We start from the raw sequence: 19082 nt of genomic DNA on the forward strand, positions 1-19082 counted from the left end.
AATGAGAGAGAGATCGACTGAGCTTGTGCGATTACCTGCGTCTGTCTTTCAGATGGAGTCAGGTATGTAGGCCTATGTGAAACTAGCTTGTCATGTCCAAGGAAAGTGAAATCTCTGTCTTAACATCGATGCTCTGCTGGTCAGCTGAGCCTTTAAAAGTGGCGATTAAAGTTAAAATGATTTCAACATCGTGTTTCATTACGTCTCTCTTTGAATAAGCGTTTTTGAACGTGTAGTTGAATGAACGGTTTAAAGACTTACTCAAAGATAGTCTCTTGCCTCCATCTTGTGGCGTAAAATGAAACTGCACTGACTGACAGCTCGCCTAGATTAGAACCACTGATCTATATAATGTAATAGTTCTCTATTATAGATCAGTGATTAGAACACGCAGGTGAAATACTGACAGAAAGTCTCTTGTCCAGTCAGACTCGAGGGTGCACGCTAACTGTTATATACACGAAGATTTCAGATGTAAAGCCTCTAAGTATGTCTGACATTTTTCTTCAAAATTTGCATTTCTTTCTGGCTAGGTTTTTATTTAAGTACTGTTTACTTCACTTCATATATCAACGCGATTTGGTTTCGGTTTATTGATTTCTGAATATGACCTTACATTGTAACAGCCTACACACAATTATAAATTATATATATATATATATATATATGGCGGTAATACCGCATACCGCGCTACTGAGCCACTCAAAATTACCGCAAGGGAAATTCCTTAACCGCGACAGCCCTAGTGTAGAGTGGTGCTTGTTGTTTCTCGTTTTATGATCGCAAATACAGACATGGTGTTATGTTTATGTGGCGTGACACAATGCGTAAAAAGACAGTATAAGTTATTATAATCAGTAATTATGTCCCCACTGGATGCAACAAATGCCTCATTTATAATGGGTTTTATTGTTTCTGTCTCATCTCGCAGAGAAACGGCATCACGCTCATAATATGATAAGGGGCGTAACATTTCCTTCACACGCCAATCACAAAGCACCATATAGCTGGCTAATCAGAGAACACCTCCGTTTCCATCAACGATGAGTTTTGTAAAAATCGAAGCGTTTCAGAAAGGTGGGGCAGAGAGGAGCAACAATAATGTACAGTATGTGGAAAATAATAAGTTTTTTGAACCTCAAACTGCATAAACACATTGCATTACAACAAATACACAAAATAATGCTCTTTTTAGCAACATCATATGACCCCTTTAAAATGTTAAAGTCCTACTGACTCTATACTTTTTCAACGCACTGAGAATTTTTGTTTGTATTTGTGTGAATTGGTGACACATGCTGTGACTTCGGTACCAAGGCATTGAGACTCACCTCCTTGCCATTCTTCGTGAAAAACACAGTGACGAGTCCGGCATCGAAAGAGTCTGCATAGATACCGCAACCGATTCGGTCACCACGGTTACATTTAGGTCCAAACTGCTGACCGACAGGGTTGCCGTTGTACAGCCTGTGAACAGGAGAGATAGAGTCACCAGTGACTTAAAACTGGAAAGGTTCATGGAAAGAAGAAGTGATGCTGAATCAAAAATAATTCCACTAGGCAACCAACAAAACAAAGCTGACAAAAAACACATTTTGTTTAAAAGAAAATTTGAATCAATTATCTATTAAAATACCTTAAATATTTAAACACAAGCAAAAAGTCAACAAATTGAAAATAAAACAATAAAAATTCTTACTTTCCATCATCAGCGTGGTAAGCAATTGAATGTGGAAGCCAGCCAGGCTGATGGTCAAGTTTGTAATACTGGGGAACCAGCCCGACAGCAATAGTCCCTCTCACTCCAGTATCCATGATGGTCACCTTGAAGCAGCATAAAAACCATTAAAAACACATGGGCAGAAGTATATGTGCAGCACAGCTAAACAATCGAGTTTTTCTTTTTTTTATGATAGTTTGTTTTGAAATGACTAAAGGGCAAAAGACGCTTTCAGGGACTTCTAAGCAAATGCCATCGGTAATGTGCGTCACGAGCGGCACTGGTGCCAAAATAACAGACGGTGTAGGAATCAACAGTTAACAAGAAGCGTTCGGCTGAGTCACAGGATGGAAATGTCAGGTAACCTGCTATTAAGAATTTCAACGTTACTACTTATCTCTCCCTTTGTATGCAAAGCATCTCGAGAACAACTTCCACACCCTCCCCATGGCAACCTCCTCAAAGCTAGTAAATTTCCAGCATACAGATAGGAAATTTGGAAAAGACTGCCAAAGCTCATTTGTTAAATTTTCTCATGCTCATAAATCAAGTTCTCAGACAGACGGAGCGATTAGTCGCGTTGAAAATTCAACATGAAATAGGATTTGTTAGTTTTAAGGGACGAATTTTACGCAGTTATTGCTCCACAAACTAAACTTAACTCTGCGTCCGGAGCCAAAACCACACATGGGCACAGAAAAGGGACCCCTCTGCTTCACCAAGTTTAGGTCCAAGTTTCCTCATCTTCCTTGTCGTCTCTTTCGAGGATTTGCTTTGCAAACTTTGAGAAGTGACTGTAAATTCTGATAACCTACATACGAACACTTGCTGCTGGTTAAATCCCTCCCTGCTGCGAATTCAGTGCACAATGATTAATTTAAGAGCAGTCAATTATTTCACCGCAGCTTAGACAAAGAACCGTGCCATGAACCTTGCGGCTGCAAAATTCCTCGCCGGAGCTCCAGGGAAAATAATCAATTACACTAATAGAGATATTTCCACTTGACTAAGGACAAAATTGATTTGCACACGCACACGTGAGCACCCTGAGAAAACAGAGCAGGGGTTAATCACTGTGTGGCACTTCAATGTTGAAACAGGCGGTGAAGGTGCAGCAACACGGTCCAATTTTGATGGAGCACCGACTTCCCTGCCCACAGGGGCTGAAATGAAACCCCTGTGAAAACGTAATGAGGAAACATGAGGACGACGCTGACGCATATCCCGACTGGCAGATGACCTTTCTGGAGAAGGAGGAAAAAAAAGTTCCCAGACTTTGCCGATCTGAAGGATTCTGCGTCACAGTCAGGTGATGTAGAGCGTATAAAGCAAGAGCGAGTTCTTTATTGATTACTCATAGCTCACTGCTGAAGATGTCACATTCATTCCCACTGGCTGCAGATATTCCCAGGGTGCACAATCACGCACTCAGTGACGCTATTGGTCAATAGGATTGCGATACAGTCTGGTCTTTGAGAAATGTTTTACAAGCCACAAATGATTATTAAATTAGAATAAATGTTACCATCTCAGTAATTCCTCCAAAAATGGGCAGAACCAAAACACTGATTTTACAGAGCACTGCTCGATTTAAGAGGCAACAAGGATGGGCGTGCGAAAGTGCTTTTTCTTTTTTCTTTTTTTTCTTTTTTTAAATCAATCAGACGTGGACTGCATAAAATTACTGACAAAAATTAGGTTTTAGATTGTCTAAGATAATAAAGATTAGTTTAAAAAATGTTTTTAAAAGTATATACACTAATTTGAACAAAAGTGACAGTAATGGCATATAATTTTACAAAAGATTTCCATTTCAAATAAATGCTGTTCTTTTGAACTTTTTATTGATCAAAGGATCTTAAGAAAACGTTTCATAGTTTCCACTAAAATATTAAGCATTTTATAAACATTAACAATAATCAGACTTAAAACAAAAAATAAAAATTAGCATATTAGAATGACTTCTGAAGGATCATGTGACACTGAAGACTGGAGTAATGATGCTGAAAATTCAGCGTTTTGTCACAGGAATAAATTACATTTTAAAATATATTTACATAGAAAAGTGTTATTTTACATAGAAAAAATATTTCACAATATTACGTTTTTTTACCTGGATTTTTGATCAAATAAATGCAGCCATGCCCTGTGGAAGAATATACAACAGTTTTTTTTTTTTTAAGTCGCTAATACTTTGTTGTTTAAAGTTTATTTGGTAGAAGTTTCAATTAATAAAAATTTGATTTTATTAATTTTATTAATTAAGTAAGGACAAGCTAAGACAAAACCTATGTTAAAATAAAAACAACAACAACACGTAGTACGTAGGGCTCATCTGAGTAACATACAGGGTGTTACTTTCCCGCTCCAATCCCCCAGAGAGGAAGTTCATCACACCAGCTCAATCTGCCAGCAGCAGAAAACCCATCAGAGCTGTCTCCTGCCTCAGATACACATCCAGGCAGCGTCTGGTGCACTCCATAAATTAAAAAACGCTTGCCCTCTCCCAAAGACTAATTTATAGCTCAATCCCTGCGAGTTTTCCGGTGCTAAATCACCTGGGAGCTTCTTTTCCAACTGTATTTTATGGCAAAGTTGCTAGAGAGGTTACGGTGCTATCTGAGCATATCAACTCAAAGGGCAGTGTCTATTGTAATGTGGATGGATACAGGAAGCATTACACATTTTAAAAACAGATTAGCCAGTGAGCTATCTAAGCAACTAGCAGCTCTTGAAACGGGTTGCTGACAACCATGAATTTGTTAGTGATTTTGACTTGCGCATCCAGTAAAAATTATGTCCAAATCAGTTAATAATTATTAAACATCTTTTAGAAAACGAATCCTGTCTGAACAGTGATTTACAATAGGCAGTAACAAAAATACAGGGACAAAATTACATGCGTCAAAAAAAATCTTGATTACTAAGTTTTTCAAACAGCATTCACTTCTCAAGCTATGGAAGCTATTTTTTTTTAAACGAATTGCGACTTTTTTTCTCACGATTGCGAGTGTACATCTTGCAATTTTGACTTTTTATTTACTTTTATATAAACTCCTTTTTCTGACTTTTTTCTCAGAATTGTGAGATATAAACTCGCAATTCTGGGAAATAGACTCACAATTCTAATAAAAAAGTCGCAATTCTGAGAAAGTCAAAATTGTGTGAAATGAACTCAGAATTGCATGATATAAACTCGCAATTCTGATAACAGTCTTTTCCCCCTCAAAATTAGGACTTTTTAACTCCAGTTTATATCACAATTTTGAGAAAAAGTCAGATTAGTGACTTCATATTTCGAAATTTTGACTTTACAACTAGCAATTGTGAGTTTATCTCTCACAATTCTGAGAAAAACTGTCACAATTCTGAGAAATGAAGTCAGAATTGCATGATATAAACTTGCAATTGGAGTTATAAAGTCAGAGTTGTGAGATATAAACTCGTAATTCTAATATAACAGTCTTTTTTCCCTCAAAATTTTGACTTTACAACTAGCAATTGTGAGTTTCTTACAATTCTGAGAAAAAGAATTCTGAGGGAAAAAAAGTCACATTTGTGACTCTCGCAATTCTAACTTTATATCTCACAATTCTAAAAAAAAAAAAAAAAAAAAAAAAAAAGTCAGATTTGTGAATTCATATTTCGCAATTTGGACTTTACAACTAGCACTTGTGAGTTTATATCTCAGAATTCTAAAAAAAAGTCAGATTTGTGACTTTATTTCGCAATTTGGACTTTACAACTAGCAATTGTAAGTTTATATCTCACAACTCTGAGAAAGTCACAATTCTGAGAAAAAAAAGTCAGATTTGTGACTTTATATCTCGCAATTTTGACTTTACAACCAGCACTTGTGAGCTTATATCTCAGAATTCTAAAAAAAAAAAAAAAAAAAAGTCAGATTTTTGACTTTATATCTTGCAATTCTAACTATAACCCACAATTGTGAGTTTATATCTCACAATTCTGAGAAAAAGTCAGATTTGTGACTTTATTTCGCAATTTTGACTTTACAACCAGCACTTGTGAGCTTATATCTCAGAATTCTAAAAAAAAAAAGTCAGATTTTTGACTTTATATTCCGCAATTCTAACTATAACCCACAATTGTGAGTTTATATCTCACAATTCTGAGAAAAAGTCAGATTTGTGACTTTATTTCGCAATTTGGACTTTACAACTAGCAATTGTAAGTTTATATTAGAGATGCACCGATTGATCGGCTAGTGATCGGAATCGGACGTTTTTGTGAGTTTAAATCGGTTTTGTGAGTTTAAATCTCAGAATTCTGAGAAAAAGTCACAATTCTGAGAAAAAAAAAAGTCACATTTGTGACTTTATATCTTGCAATTCTAACTTTACAACTCACAATTGCGAGTTTATATCACACAATTCTGATTTATAACTCGCAATTGTGATAAAAAGTCACAATAACCTTTTTTTTTTAATTCGGTGGTAGAAATAGGCTTACATTGAAAGCTCATTTTATTTCCCCCAAAAAACTGCTGTACACTGAAGGATAGTCAAAGGCAAGATGCAAGTCTAACTTTTTAAAAATATAAAAACAATTAGATTAAGAAATTGTGTGAGGCATTGTGTCTGAGCCATACAATATAGGAAATCTACAAATATCACACTGGGTTAAAACAGTTGAAATCACTTGACTTGATATCTGTGCATATAGTTACATAAAGCTATTAGTATTTAGGTGACTGGATTTCCGAATGGGTGTTGAAATGAATCTAATGTTTTTAGCAACCTGACAACATAGGTGTGCTGCTTACCTCGAAGTAACAGTTTCCTTTTGATAAGGGGCGTGGAGCCACGTAGCAGCCAACTTCATCAGAGTTCCCTTGGTAACTAGAGCAGGGAAGTAATAAAAAGCTTAATCTCTAATAACCAGAGCACTGTTGCTATAGGTACATTATTGAAATGTCCAGTGATGTGTGGACTAGCTGTTGAAATCAGGTTCAGTTGTGTTTCTACATGTTTCATGTGGGTGAGAGCTACGTTTGGAGCCCTACTTTTGAAGACCAAACAGCAGTCAGCTTTCCAAGAATTCAAGCCAGAACTATTGCAAAAAGATCAAGTTGTCACTGAGCTGTCAAAGCTACTGATCTTCAATAATACTACTTGAACTTAAGCCCTCATAAAATGTAGAGCAAAATGCTATGTAAAGGAACATATAGAAAGAGAGATAGAGTTGAAGTCAAAAGTTTACACACACCTTGCAAAATCTGCAAAATGTTAATTATTTTACCAAAATAAGAGGGATCATACAAAATGCATGCTATTTTTTATTTAGTATTGACCTGAATAAGATATTTTACATAAAAGATTTTTTACATATAGTCCACAAGAGAAAATAATAGTTGAATTTATAAGAAATGACCCTGTTCGAAAGTTTACATACGCTTGATTCTTAATACTGTGTTGTTACCTGAATGATCCACAGCTGTGTTTTTTTTTGTTTAGTGATAGTTGTTCATAAGATCCTTCAGGTCCCACAAATTCTTTGGTTTTTCAGCATTTTTGTGTATTTGAATCCTTTCCAACAATGACTGTATGATTTTGAGATCCATCTTTTCACACTGAGGGACTCATATGTAACTATTACAGAAAGTTCAAACGCTCACTGATGCTTCAGACGGAAAAACGATACATTAAGACCCAGGGGTGTAAACTTTTGAATGGAATGAGGATGTGGCCATTTTTCTTATTTTGCCTAAATATCATATTTTTTTTATTTAGTACTGCCCTTCATAAGCTACAGAAGATACTTACATGTTTCTCAGAAGACAAAAGAAGTTAAATTTACCCTGATCTTAAAATTCAAAAAGTTTTCACCCCCATCCCTTAATGCATCACGTTAGGGTTGTGCAATTAATCGAAATTCAGTTTCAATTTAGGCTTTAAATGATTATGAAAATACAATAATCGAGATAAAACTATTATTGCTCCCAAATCCTCCCCCTTTGTGCGCCTTCACTCCTAAAAGGACAATTTCACATGCAAATCAGTAAAATCATGTAACGTGACTTGGAATGGGAAGTGCTCAATTTATTAATGTTTATTTGATGTCATGTTTTTAAAAGCACGAAAGAGAATTTGCGCTGTTCTGTGTATGCGTTTAGAGACAAAACAGAACACTGACAAGTAAAGTGAATGTTTAGCTTAAGCTGTGTACCAAAATGGTCAAATACATGCAAATATGTGTCAAAATGCAGCGTTTGGTGAATATTCGTGTAAACCTTCGTCAGTTATGTCTCAAATTAATGTAAACAGTTGAGAATGGAAATATATGTGTAACTGTATATTGGATCCGTGCAGCTCTTAAAGTGGCCACAAGTAATATTCATTCTGCCGTCTCTGTGCTTTATGTTAATCATACAACAGAATACAAAGACAGAATCACTCACTACTCTTGACAGAAGGACTCTTGTAGTTTTTATAAGAAACAAACCATGTTACATTCTTACAGTGAAGACTATGCTGTTTTATTTTTACATTCAATTGATTACTATCTTTGCCATAGTAATGCAGCCCTACATTAGATTCCTTCTGTAGCATCAGAGCGTTTGAACCTTCTGTAAGAGTTGCATATGAGCCCACCAGTTTTCCTCAGTGTTAAAAGACAGATGTCAAAATCATACAGTCATTGTTGGAAATGGTTCAAATACACCAAAACTGAAAAACCAAAGAATTTGTGGGACCTAAAGGATTTTTCTGAAGAAAAGCAGGCAGTTTAACAGTGCAGGATAAACAAGGGACTCATGAACAACTATCACTAAACAAAACAAAACAGCTGTGGATCATTCAGGCAACAAGACAGAATTAAGAATCAAGTGTATGTAAACTTTTGAACAGGGTCATTTTTATAAATTCAACATTTTTTTCTCTTGTGTACTATATGCAAACGTCTTTTTTGTTTGGTAAAACAATTAGCAGATTCTGCAAGGTGTATGTAAACTATTGACAAATAGATAGATAGACAGAGGGCTAATATTTGTTTCTTTTTAGTACATTTAATACATTACATTTTAGACAAGACAAAGACATTTATAATGTTAAAAATATTTTAGTTTCTGGTCTTTTGAACTTTCTATCCATTAAAGAATCCTGGAAAAAAACATTATTTCCACAAAAACATAAGAAACAACTATTTTCAATATTAATAATAATAATAATAATAATAAATGTTCCTTGAGTAATGATGCTGAAAATTCAGCTTAGCATTACAGGAATAATTTACCGTTCTTTAAATTTGCTGTTGAATTTTACTGTATTTTTGATCACATTAATGGCAGCCTTGGTGAGCATAGGGATTTTCCAAAACATTTAGTAAATATTTACAATATTTTATTCCTTTGAAGTCAGCGAACACATTTTTTGCACTCTTTGAATTCCCAAACTGGACAAACAAACTGATACGAATTAATTCTGAAAATTACAACATCACATGTGCGGAGCCTATTTAATTTTCCAACGGAAAACGGAGTTTGCTTTTCATCCTTATTCTGATCAAATAAAAACAAGTAGCCACTGACTTCCTCTGAAATTATAATTGTTTCAATCAGTGAGGTCAAGTGAGTCAAGGCTGATTACGTCTTTAGTGGCTCAAATACACGCACTCGCAATGCTTTGCGCTCGCAAGCCCAGCTCGCTGATATTGATGGGGGTGGATGGTTGTGCAATTCAAAATATACAAATAAATAAGGATAAATGAAAAGCAGTGCAGAATTTTTCCATACAAACTAGGGGGGTCAACGCAGACCAGGAGCTGATTACCAAACACAGTGGAAAAAGAACAGAGCGAGGGTCACTCGCTGGGCAAACCTACCTTAGCGTGTCTCCATTTTTCAACATTCGTTTGTATCGCTCTTGATAACGAACAGCACGGACTTCCCTGATTTCTCTGATCCTGCGCCGCCAGTTCAGGAATCTGTAGTGTAAATTGATATCATCCATCTCATAGGTCTGTGGAGCGGAAAACAGATGCCGTAAGGTTTAAAGGTTTCAGATTGAGCAGCTGAGATTCGAAACTCATTCAAGACACGAGACGTGGAAGTAATAATACAAATGTGGACAGGCTATATAGCTTTTAGCCATTTTCCAATGATGCAGAATTAGTATGTTTTCAGCTCTTTAACTACTAATGCAGGGTTTCCCAAACAGGAGTTCATGAAGAGATGATGAAAATTAGCTAATAATAAATTAATGAATAAATGGAGCTGCAAATTTTATTTAACATATTTCTGTTTTTATTTGCTATAATTAGAGTTAAAACTAATAATAAGTGCACTTATTAATATTACAAAGATTAACATTATAATATTCTATTTGATTGGGTTTCAGTCTATTTAAAGTCTAGCTTACTCTGTTCAATTTTATTACTTAAATCTTCAGTATAACAAAATAATTGCAATGTGATTGGCTAAGTGCAGCCCTACATACAAATAATTAAAAAAAACACAAATTAAAAAAAAAAATAATAATAATAATAATAATGACACATTATTAAAAAATAACAATAATAAGTTTACTTACAAATCATGTGGCCAATAACTGTCATCAAAGAAACTATATATATGCGAATGGGTTGTTCAATTATTTAAATATTAATTAAAATCTCAGTGGATGCTTCAAGTAAATATTTAACATCTAAGGTTCTCAGCCACAAAAAAAGGTTGGGAAACCCTGCTGCAAATTGTGCAATGCTTTGGAAATGGGATGGGATCTCCCCACCTACACCTGAGATGAACATCACTCGGCACTAAATACTTAATCATCTTGAATCCACAGTATAAAGTTCCTCAGTTATAAGTCATTAACAAAACCTTTTCATAGATCACAGGGCCTTACTGTCATATTTGGGCTATACACATGCAATAAATGATTTTACTATGAGGAGTTATCTAAGAGTCTAAAAGGCCTCAATAGATGTAACGTGTCAGCTTTCATTCATACATCCAGGATATGACAGAAAACAATTTTGTTAGACTGTCATAACTCTCATATCAATCACTTGCTACAGTATACATCTATTTAACAACAGATACAGGTATTATTTGCTTCTCATAAAAAAGTTAGAAGCATAGACAAAAGCATCTGACTATATTAAATCTATGCTGTATATAGTGTCAACAATAAACCATAACATAGCTTCTATTATAACAACATACTATTTAAATCATATTAGTATGTTTAAAGAAAAGTTTATATCACGTTTGAGACATAAGGGAAATATTTATTAAGTAACAGCTGCAATAACTCGCACTAGCAGGTTAGTTTCAATCACTGCTAATCACCTTGCATAGCTAACAAATTATTAGCTTTGAGGCCTAACGTTACTCGAAATAAAATACAAACGTTACAAAACAGCTACATGTCTACGGTCACTAAAGCCTAACGTATCTAAATATTATCTCGTCACGTACGTACCTTATGTACATCAGTGAGTAAGACGTTATAACATGCTAAGGCCACTTGTGTTTACTTCTAGCTTTCGACTCCATTAGCTAAGCTACCTGACAAACTTCGCAGAAGTGAGAGCGGCTCTTCCTGGATGGCGTCAGTGGAGGAATGAATGCGGCGCACCAATGAAAACTGTCATAGGGTTGATTGACATGCATTTGACCAATGAGAAACTTCGCAGCGAGTCGCTGTGGTTTTTAAGTTGGGCTTCTGGAACCGCGCAGGAGAAATGAGCTTTTGATCAGTTTTAGAGATTACATATCATTTTAAACGATTGAATAAAGCATAAATATAAATATATATATATTTAAAAGACGTTCTAAAACCAGCCTGGTTGACTGGTCTTAGCTGGTTTAAGCTGGAAGTAGTTGGTTTTAGCTGGTCTCCCAGCCTGGCCAGGCTGGTCAGGCTGTAAAAATGGCCAAAACCCCTGTAAAACCAGCCTGGTTGTTTGTTTTTTTTTCAGCAGGGAGTCTTAGAGCCATTTTTTTAATTGCAATGTATACTTAATCTGAAAAATGAACAAATAAGATTTCCATTGATGTATAGTTTGTTAGAATAGGACAATATTTGGTTGAGATACAACTATTTGAATATCACCCTGCTGAAAAAACAGCTGGCTGGTTGGCTGGTTTTAGCTGGTCAGCAGGCTGGTTTAAGAGGGGTTCTGGCCACTTTCCCAGGCTGGTCTTAGCTGGCCAGGCTGGGAGACCAGCTAAAACCAGCTAGGACCAGCCAATCAGCCTAGGCTGTTTTTAGCTGTTTTTTTAACAGGACAGGAATTTGAGAGTGCAAAAAAATTCAAAATATTGAGAAAATTGCCTTTAAAGTTGCCTAAATTAAGTTCTTAGCCATGCAAGTTTTGATATATTTATGGTAGGAAATTTACTAAATCTCTTGATGGATCTTTACGTAATATCTTAATGATTTCTGGCATAAAAGAAAAATTGATCATTTTGACAAATGCAATGTATTTTTGGCTATTACTACAAATATACCTATGCTAGGCTACTTAAGGCTGGTTTTATGGTCCAGGGTCACATATAGGGTCCTATTTTATAGATAAAAAAATATAAATATGATGCAGTATCATTGCAGAATCATGTGTTTTTTATATAAAATAAAATTACGGCTATATTTAAGTGGCAATATACAGTTATATGGTCATTATTGCAAAAATAAACCCAACAGAGTAATCAAAGTTTATTTTGCATTGAAATAATGGCCACCTGACTGTATTTTATGGCTTTAATATGGCCGCAATCACATTTGATTAATTAAAAACACGGCGTATATTATTGCACAGCTAATTAATAATATAAATATATTTAAAAATGACATAAACATTGATTTGAGTTAAATTATTGTATTATTTTACTTGTAAAGACCAAAAGAGAGACTTTTACAGTTATTATTCTGATTAATTAGTTAATAGAATACCAAGTATGACCAGTCAGAACCAAGTATTCCAGAACGTCGTGTAAAGTGACACAAATACCAACATTATTAACACAAGTGTTGACACAACTATTTCCATTTTTCGTTCACTGTGAGGACGTACTTTCATTTTATTAAAATGGTCTGGCACTCTATTACCTCACATAGCAGAAAAGTGGGTTATAGAACATTTGGCCGAATCTAAGAGGCCCTTATAATGACGACTGCAGGAGTTAAATGTACAATACAGTAAGTGTATTGAGCTTAACACCTAAAACAGGATAAGTTACACTAAGAAAGGTTAAAAAAGAAACACAAGAGCTGAAACCATCGAACTCTGAATTGCACGCAGAGATGAGGAGGAAAACCGTGTAATCTGGTGAATCTGGAAGCAGCGAGACCCTATCGGTTTGGCACGCTCCTTGGAACATTCTCCAGCCAGAACATGTGGAAACAGAGAACGGGGTCGTGCTGTGGCACGGATGGGAATGTCAGATGGCAGGTGATTTTTGCGTTCTATGCCAAGACTAATCAACTCTAATAAGAGAACATCAGCCAGCCGACATCTCCCCAAACAAGGAACACTCCAACCTTTAGTGGTTTCCAGAAGTTAAACATCTATAGTAGGTCAGGCCTATCAAATCGGGATTGTTAAATGCTATCCGTAACCGATAAACACAACTATTCTGCAGCACAAACCGAGACTCAGCAAACATGTTTGTGTTAAAGAGAACTGTGACCACACATGTCAATATCGTAAGATAATCATCTAAATCCTGTTTGCCTTCTGCACTCATTCCAGCCCGTCTTTGACATCTTAACTTCCATCCCGCTTCACGACAACAACAAATAAACACCACTCTGTCCTTATGGGACCCTTTCAGCTGGGTGTGACCTGAAAGCAGGCTTTTGCATGTAGGAGACCCCATCAGACACACCTGCTTGGTGCATCCTGATGGTATAAATCTTGGTTCAAGGCACTCTGTGACATCTCTGCACTAAAAGACAACTCATAAACTCTCCATTAATGGTATCTGGGCCAAAGGACAACTAGACCTTTATGAAATCCTCAGGAGAGATCAGATTTATCTGGTTGACTAGGCTGATGGATTGCATTATTAGCTGCTGGCATATATCGTCTTGTGTACATTCCAGCGAAAACACTGCCCCAATTATCCACAAGTCTCTTCTCCAAAATAAACTATTAAGTGGCAGAATCTGTCTTGGTTGAATCGCTCCATCATAAGCAACGTTTCCAATGCAGGTGCTTGTTCAATCTGCTTATTAAGTCTGATGTTACATGTCACCGGGTCCAAACGCCCTCCTATTGGATCACAAAAGCAAACATTATTATTTAGACATCAGATATAAGTTCATTTATGTAAGTGAGGATAGCAAAATAAAGTAAACTGTGACATAATATATTTCAAAATTCTTGTTTATTCCTCTCATTGCTAATGTGACTTTTTTACACCACAGACTGAACAAAATGAAGCATTGCTTGGTAATTGGTCAACAAAGTATTGATAGTTGTCTAAATATTTTCATACTAACAGTTGTCTGAATATTTTTTGGTTGATTGTAATCCATTACATACCTTTCTGACTCCAGACAGAAATCTTAAATGGCCAGGAAGCGACTCATCCTTTATGAATCATTCAAATATTGGTGTCCAGGACACCGTGAGCATGGAGACTGTAATTTATACCTTTAGTTTTTAAAAGCTTTGTTTAAATATGTGAATAAATAGTACTTATCAACGGCTGTTGAGATTGAGTGTTCTCAGCTAAAACAAGTAGAGGCTTGGACCCAGAAACGGCATTTCTTACATCACAACTTAAAGGGATAGTTCACCCAAAAGTGAAAATTCTGTCATTAATTACTCACCCTCATGTCGTTCATCTTCAGAACACAAATTAAGATATTTTTGATGAAACCCGAGAGCTTTCCGACCCTGCACAGACAGCAACGCAACTGAAATGGGACATAATTAAAATAGTCCATGTGACATCAGTGGTTGTAAAAATTTTATGAAGCTACGAGAGTACTTTTTGTGCACAAAGAAAATGAAAATAACAACTTTATTCAACGATTTCTCTCTTCCGTTTCATTCTCCACCATCATTCACACCTACCTTTCTCTCGGATTTCATCAAAAATATCTTAATTTGCATTCTAAAGATCAACGAAGGACTTACAGGTTTGGAACGACATAAGAGTGAGTAATTAATGACAGAATTTTTAGTTTTGGCTAAACCCTCCCTTATTGTAAATGCTTGGTCTATAAATATGTTTCATTTTTTCAACTTTTTGACTCCGGAATCCGTAACTTCCGAGCCAAATGCTAGACTTTTCCACTCATGCACTTAAACCCCAAGCTCAAGCTCGTCTGCATCCATTTTTTGATTGATCCATTCAAAAACTGAACCACAATTCAAATCCCTGCTCTACATTTTGTCTTTTTTGATGCTCGGAAGTATTTCAGAATACTGAATAAAAGATCTGTCACCACTTGTGTTTCATCACAACTTTAATAAGTAGTTTTCCTGCATCTAAAAGGTTCAAAGAGTAGTTAATACTACAATGGAACATAAAAAAAAGCTTGACTTCTATGAAGTGGCTGATCATTCTTAGAAGCAACAGGGTTAATGGAGCGACTCTCCCACAAGCAAATTACCGTAGTCGGCAGAGAAATGGAATCCCTCGCCTTCATTGTTACCATGGCAAAGATTACTAGAATGCTCTAACATTTTCACAGATGATGCAGAAAAAGTAACCATCATAGCCAGAGTAAGTATCCTGGGCATAGGAATGTTTCCAGATACAATAATGGGTGAGGGAAAGCTGGAGCAGTGCTTGATGATTTCTAAAAGGAAAAATAATCTCTCTCTTTCTCTCCTCTCTCTCTCTTTCTTTCCACCCCCCCTTACACATTCTCTCTCTCTCTCTCTCTCTCTCTCTCTCTCTCTCTCTGTCTCTCAGTCCCAGCCCCTGAAGGTGTCATAACTGTGCTCTCTCCCTCTCGCTCTCTATCACCGCCTTTCAGATCTTTAAAAGCCGCTGCTTGCCGTTTCTCACTCGTTCTCGGTTTGTATCCTCTGGCACTGCAGGGGACTCCCGGCTCGCAGCCTCACCAAGCTGAAAAGCCAGCAAAGAAGCACAGAGAGGAAAGAGAAACAGACTTCCAGAAATAGCATCAGCCACGTACGACACAACCGAGCTTGGAGAACCTGAGACCCAGACGCAAGATGTCTTTCCTTTCCAACTTGACGCCCGTTGTCCTGTTGCTGCTCATCCACTGTGGATCCTGGTCCTTGGCGGGTCGCTTGGGCCCCCACAAGAACTGCCTGACCTGCAAAGACGGGCACCTTCTGGGCGCGGGCCGGGCCTCCAGGGACCCTGCCGGAGCGCCCAGCACCACTGTGTTGGCGCTGGGGGAGCCCTGCGGGGTTTACACCCTGAGCTGCGCCAGGGGGCTTCGCTGCGTGCCCCCTCCACGTGAACACAGCCCCCTTCAGGCTCTGCTGCAGGGCAGAGGCTTCTGCGCCAAACAGAGCAGAACGAGTCCCACCGAGAGGCCCCGCCCCACAGGTAAGAGTTTCAGCCAGCGGATGCCTTTGCGGTCCCTTCCTCCGTGCCGGCGTTGCCGCATGCGGTGAGAAAATGCGATGGGTAATCTGCTTTAAGTACCATGGTGAAATAGCTTGAGGATGCATTTCAGCTTCCATGGATGTGCTGGCAAGCCGCTGTGCTGCAGTGTCCATATCACAGGCTTGGTAGGATGACAAAACTGTAACTGAACCAAGGACATGTGCATAAAGTGCCGGGAATAGCTGCTGGTTTGCATGTGATGGCTGTAAATTCTTGCAGGGTGTAAAGGCATTTCTGTGATTTGAGGCTTTCGCACCTCGTAAATACGCATGATGAAGATCACTTGTAATAACGGGCGTTTGAATGAATGTGCAAGGGGTGTATATGAGTACAGATGTGTGACAGTGTATGCATTTGTGCCATGCATATGGACATCAGAACTATTCAGAGCAGGATAAAGAGTAGAAACAGGGGATAAAAAGCAAGAGTAGTGTATGTGTGTGTGTGTGTGTGTGTGTGTGTGTGTGTGTGTGTGTGTGTGTGTTCTTGAGTGTATATCAGTGTCACCCACATTCCTACAGTGTCATTTCATGTAGCAGGTGAAATGTAGTCATGCAGTCTCCATCTACTGTTTACTTTAGGTCATTACAATTTAAGACAGCCTATACTGTCAATTCATAAGAATGATTTGACCAACCATTCTCTAAAAATGTGGGTTGACGAGTTTAAGTAACCCAAATCAAGCAACATATACTCTCAAATCACAGCTAAACATATTAATTCAGTCAAATCACAGGTTTCAAGGTCTTTTTCTGAAAAATGCATAGTCATTAATGTTTCTTTTTTTTCACAGGGCCACATCCTTCGAATAGTGGTGAGATAGAAAAGGTGAGTCTATCCTTTTTGGCTTTTATAATCAATGCTTACAATCTAAATAGAGCATGACCAATACAATCCACTGGAAAAAGAGTTCATTATGTTTCATTATTAATTGTTTTATATCAATTGTTAAATCAATATCAATTTTTAATGATCAAAAATCTAATATAAAGATAATTTAATATAATTAAACTCATTTGTGTACCTCTAAGCTGTGGTATATACACAAAAATCAGTGTCAGAAAAAGTGAATGATCAAAATGTCTCTTAGAAATATACAACATATTCGTTCTTAAGTATGACGTGTGGCATGTTCTCAACATTTCCTCACCAGGCTCCATGTCGTAAGCTGCTCAACACTGTCTTGCGAGGTCTCGAGCTCACCATTTTCCAGTCCGATCGTGACATCTACATCCCGAACTGTGACACTCGTGGTTTCTACAGGAAAAAGCAGGTACTGGCTAAATTGACTTCAAATGGGAATTTTTTTTTAAGATTCAAGTGGCTTAACTGGCATGGTAAAAAGGCTTTACATTGCCAAAGCAACTAAACTGTTAGTTCTTTTGGTTTTTTAATAGTAGCATCTACCCTACTTCCTTGTGGAAGTTGGTTTTAATTTAAATGAACTGAGGAGGAAGTTTTGACAACCTTTGACGTACCAAAGCCAGAACAATCTCCTGTTTTGTTGTAGTGTCGGTCCTCTAAGGGCATGCAGCGTGGCCACTGCTGGTGCGTCGACGAGATGGGCAACACCTTGCCGTCACGTGCCGGGGAGGATGGCATTTTACCATGTGACGGAGAGTGAGGGGAGCGACGGCCCCATAGCTCTGAGCCTGGAGGAAGAGGAGGGGTACAGGGAGAGGGGATGACTTCAGCTCGGTGCAAGACACTGCCTGACCAGGACACACCAGGGATAAACCACTTCACACGGGAACGGGCCCTCACTCAGAACGTCCAGACCACGTTCACTGCCATAAACTCGAACAAACAGCATCAGAACACAGAAATAATGACCACTACACCACATGAGCTTAAGTTGGGATAGGTCAGCTGTTACAGAGAGATATTTAATTCCTGGCCACAACTTCTATGTTTGTTTGTCAATGGGCTGTTTAGCTATTAAGCAGACGGGGTGACTATGTTTTCGAACCCGTCCCCTCTCCCCTTCTCCAATGATACACTGACTAAACTATACTTATGAAAACGGAATATACCTTCTCGTCTAATTTATTCTGGAGTATTACTAAATTTCCTTGAATATTTTCCTCAAAGACTTGCATACTTTTGAATCGTACACATTGTCATGTAACCGACATCTAAACGCTATCATAATGTGCACATTTGGGAAGTACTCCTTTTTCGTTCATACGACACTCTGACCGCAAACACACGTCGTGGATTATTTGTACATAAGTGAGGTTATCGTGGTTGGTTGTGTCATGAGGTGGAAAATTCTTGAATGCTGATGGCTGTTACCTTTTTCGAGAAGTTGTTAGGCATATTTTTCTATATTTCAATATGCTATTTTATATATATATATATATATAAATATATATAAATTGTTGATTTATTTAATGAACTACGATGCCATGTATTTTTATATTGTCAGCAGTTTTTTCATTGTCAAAACAGAGCTTATTTTATTTGCTAAGAGAGTGAGTGCCATGCCATAAAAAGGGATTAAAAACAAAAATAGAATTTAAACACACCCTTAAGAGCATTTACTGCTGTACATGTGTTTTTTATATAATTTTTTATTATTTTATGTCACACTTGTTTCATTATTTATGTTGATCCTTCAGTATTGGAAAGTGTTATTGCTTCATTTTCAATATTCCGATTGTATTTGGGTATTTTGTTCAGAACCCTGTGTTTTCTCATTCCCACAATGCATTGAGAAAAAAGTGCACAAAATAATGTCTGATCAATGTACCTCACACTGATTTTGTTGTATCAATATATGTGCCAGTAGTTGTGGGC

General features: G+C 37.2%; 2 protein-coding genes across 2 annotated transcripts in view; one reads left to right on the top strand and one right to left on the bottom strand.

Moving 5' to 3' along the window:
* Positions 1–11286, bottom strand: part of spryd3 (SPRY domain containing 3) — a 66111-nt gene extending 54825 nt beyond the window's left edge. Inside the window, exons 1-5 of the mRNA XM_073823515.1 lie at positions 11164–11286; positions 9563–9699; positions 6507–6582; positions 1700–1824; positions 1332–1467 (exon numbers count right to left, since the gene is read on the bottom strand). Coding sequence (XP_073679616.1) covers positions 1332–1467; positions 1700–1824; positions 6507–6582; positions 9563–9690 — 465 coding nt within the window. The 5' untranslated portion in view covers positions 9691–9699; positions 11164–11286. The remainder of the gene's footprint in view (positions 1–1331; positions 1468–1699; positions 1825–6506; positions 6583–9562; positions 9700–11163) is intronic.
* Positions 11287–15690: 4404 nt separating this feature from the next.
* On the top strand, positions 15691–18311 carry igfbp6b (insulin-like growth factor binding protein 6b). Its single transcript, XM_073823360.1, has 4 exons — positions 15691–16223; positions 17077–17111; positions 17437–17556; positions 17794–18311. The coding sequence occupies exons 1-4, from the start codon at positions 15881–15883 to the stop codon at positions 17905–17907; spliced, it is 612 nt and encodes a 203-aa protein (XP_073679461.1). The 5' UTR covers positions 15691–15880; the 3' UTR covers positions 17908–18311.
* Positions 18312–19082: the final 771 nt, after the last annotated feature.

The sequence above is a fragment of the Garra rufa genome, chromosome 18 (genome assembly GCF_049309525.1).
Source record: "Garra rufa chromosome 18, GarRuf1.0, whole genome shotgun sequence".
NCBI classification, from domain to species: domain Eukaryota; kingdom Metazoa; phylum Chordata; class Actinopteri; order Cypriniformes; family Cyprinidae; genus Garra; species Garra rufa.